This window comes from Penaeus chinensis, chromosome 29, assembly GCF_019202785.1.
Source record: "Penaeus chinensis breed Huanghai No. 1 chromosome 29, ASM1920278v2, whole genome shotgun sequence".
NCBI lineage: Eukaryota > Metazoa > Arthropoda > Malacostraca > Decapoda > Penaeidae > Penaeus > Penaeus chinensis.
Window position 1 is genome coordinate 7,720,610 of NC_061847.1, and position 2,500 is coordinate 7,723,109.

Below are 2,500 nucleotides of genomic sequence, written 5' to 3' on the forward strand. Positions count from 1 at the left end.
TAATGATGATGATGATGATAATAATACTAATATTATAATAATAACAACAGTGATTATAATGATAGTAATGAAAATAATGATAACATTAAGAATAAAATAAAAATAGCAATAATAATAATAGTAAGAAAAATAAAGTAAAAGATATGGTTATAATATTATTGTTAATATTATAATTATTATTAATATTAGTAATCATGTTTATGAAAATGGTATTAATAGTAATATTGAAAATGATATAAATGATAAGAACAACGATAACAACAATAATGATAATAAGAATAATAACAATAAGGATTATTATCATGTTTTTCTAATAATGACATTGTCTTTGGTAATAAATATGAAAATGATAACAACAAAAACAGTAATAGTAATGACAATAATAATGTTAATGATAACATTATTATCATTGTTATTATTATCTTTATCATCACAGTTATTATCATTATTATTATCACTATCATTATCATTATAATTATTGTTTTTATTATCATTATTACCATCAAGACAGTCATTATCATTATTATTATCATTATCAATATTATTATCATTATCATTATTATTATAATTATCACTATCATTATCATTATCATTATCATTATCAATATCTTTTTCATTATCATTATCATTATCATTATCATTATCATTATCATTACTATTATTATTATTATCATTATTATTATTATTATTATTATTATTATTATTATTATTATTATTATTATTATCATTGTTATTATTATCATTATCATTACTTTTATGATAACTAATATCATTTCTATCAATATCATCATCATCGTAATCATCATCATTATCGTCATCGTCTTTGTTATTATTCTTATTGTTATTATTATCATTATTATTATTATATTATTATTATCATTATCATTATTATTACTATTATCATTATTATCAAGGTTGTTAACACTATAATTATCAATATCATAACCATTATTATTGCTATTCTTATCATTATCATTATCATTATTATCATCATTATTGTTACTATCATTATTGATAGTATAATCAAAAACATCATAATGGCAAGGATGATGATGACGATACTAATGAAAAAGATGGTAGCAATAATAGTAAAAAAAAATCTATAGTGGTCGTCAAATAAGTGTCTCGGATTATCACAAAAATAAAATCATCGCAAAAATAGAAATATTCATTCGCGCATTTTTTTCAGATATTGGCGGCGACCACACTACTTTTTACACACAAAGTGGAGGCTGACCGCGACTTTCACGGTGGAAGACTAGGTGGAGGAAGAGATGGAAGACTGAGTGGAGACGATATCGATGGTGGATATAGTTTAAGTGGCAGGGGTACTGGAGGAGGTGGAAGAGCTGTTCATGAAGGTGGAGTAAGTGGATTTGGAGATGGTCATGGAGGTGGAGGTGGAGTAAGTGGATTTGGAGATGGTCACGGAGGTGGACGAGGAGAAAGTAGAGGATTTCGAGGAAACGGAGAATTCGGTGGAGGAAACTTGGATGGATACAACGGAGGTGGAGGTGAAAGTGGAGGAAGTGGAACCATAAGCTTACTTCACGCAGGAGAAGGTGGATTTGAGAGTGAAAGAAGGAGCGGATTCATAGGAGGTAACGGATTGGAGAGTGAATTTGGCGAAAGTGGAGGAGTCGACATTGGTGGAGGCAGCAGTGACAATGGATACAGTGGAGACATTGGTGGAAGAGGAGGAGAAAGTGGATTCGAATTTCACGAATTTGGAAGAGGAATTGGTAAAGGGAACAAAGAAGGTGGACGAGGTGGAAGAGGCGGAAGTGGCTTTGAAGGTCATGTAGGTGGAGAAGGCGGACGTGGATTTGTAGGAAACGACAGGGATGCAAGTGGATTTGGTGGAGGCAGCAGGGACGGTGATTACAATCGAAACTCCGATGGAAGAAGTGGATTTGAGGGTGATGTTCGAGGTGGAATAGAAAGATTTGGATTTGGAGAGGAAGAAACAAGTGGATTTAGTGGAAGCAGCAGTGGCCATGGATTCAGTGGAAGTGGCAGTGGAGGAGGTGGAAGAAGTACAAAAGAAACTGGATTCGGAAAGCATAAAGGTGGAGAAACTGAAAGTGGATTTAGCAGAGGAATCAACGACGGTGGAGAAAGTGGAAGAAATAACAGAGGTAGAGGAGAGGGTGGATACAGCAGCAGTGGAGCAGAATTAAGTGGATTTAGAGATGGGCACTTGGGTGGAGAAGTAAGTGGAGTTGGAACCCATGCAGGTGGAAGAGCAAGTGGAGGAAGAAGTCATGAAGGTGGTGAAAGAAGCAGAGGAAGTGGATTTGGTGGAGGTAGCGACAGTGGATATGAAGAAAGTGGAGTAATTCATGGAGTAGGAATAGAAACTGGTATTAGTGGAAGTGTTGGTGGAGGACGATTTGGTGGAAGCGATGTAGGTGGAGGAAACATTGGTGGAAGTTCCGTAGGTGGAGAGAGATTAGGTGGAAGCAGCGACAATAGTAGATACAACCATGGAAATGACTTT

General features: G+C 33.7%; 1 protein-coding gene across 1 annotated transcript in view; it reads left to right on the top strand.

The window, feature by feature from the left end:
• The window catches only part of LOC125040832 (WAG22 antigen-like), an 8,306-nt gene that overhangs the window by 4,071 nt on the left and 1,735 nt on the right, over positions 1 to 2,500 (top strand). The window contains exon 2 of the mRNA XM_047635578.1: positions 1,190 to 2,500. This exon is cut by the window's right edge and continues 1,735 nt beyond it. Within this exon, the coding sequence (XP_047491534.1) occupies positions 1,190 to 2,500 (1,311 nt within the window). The remainder of the gene's footprint in view (positions 1 to 1,189) is intronic.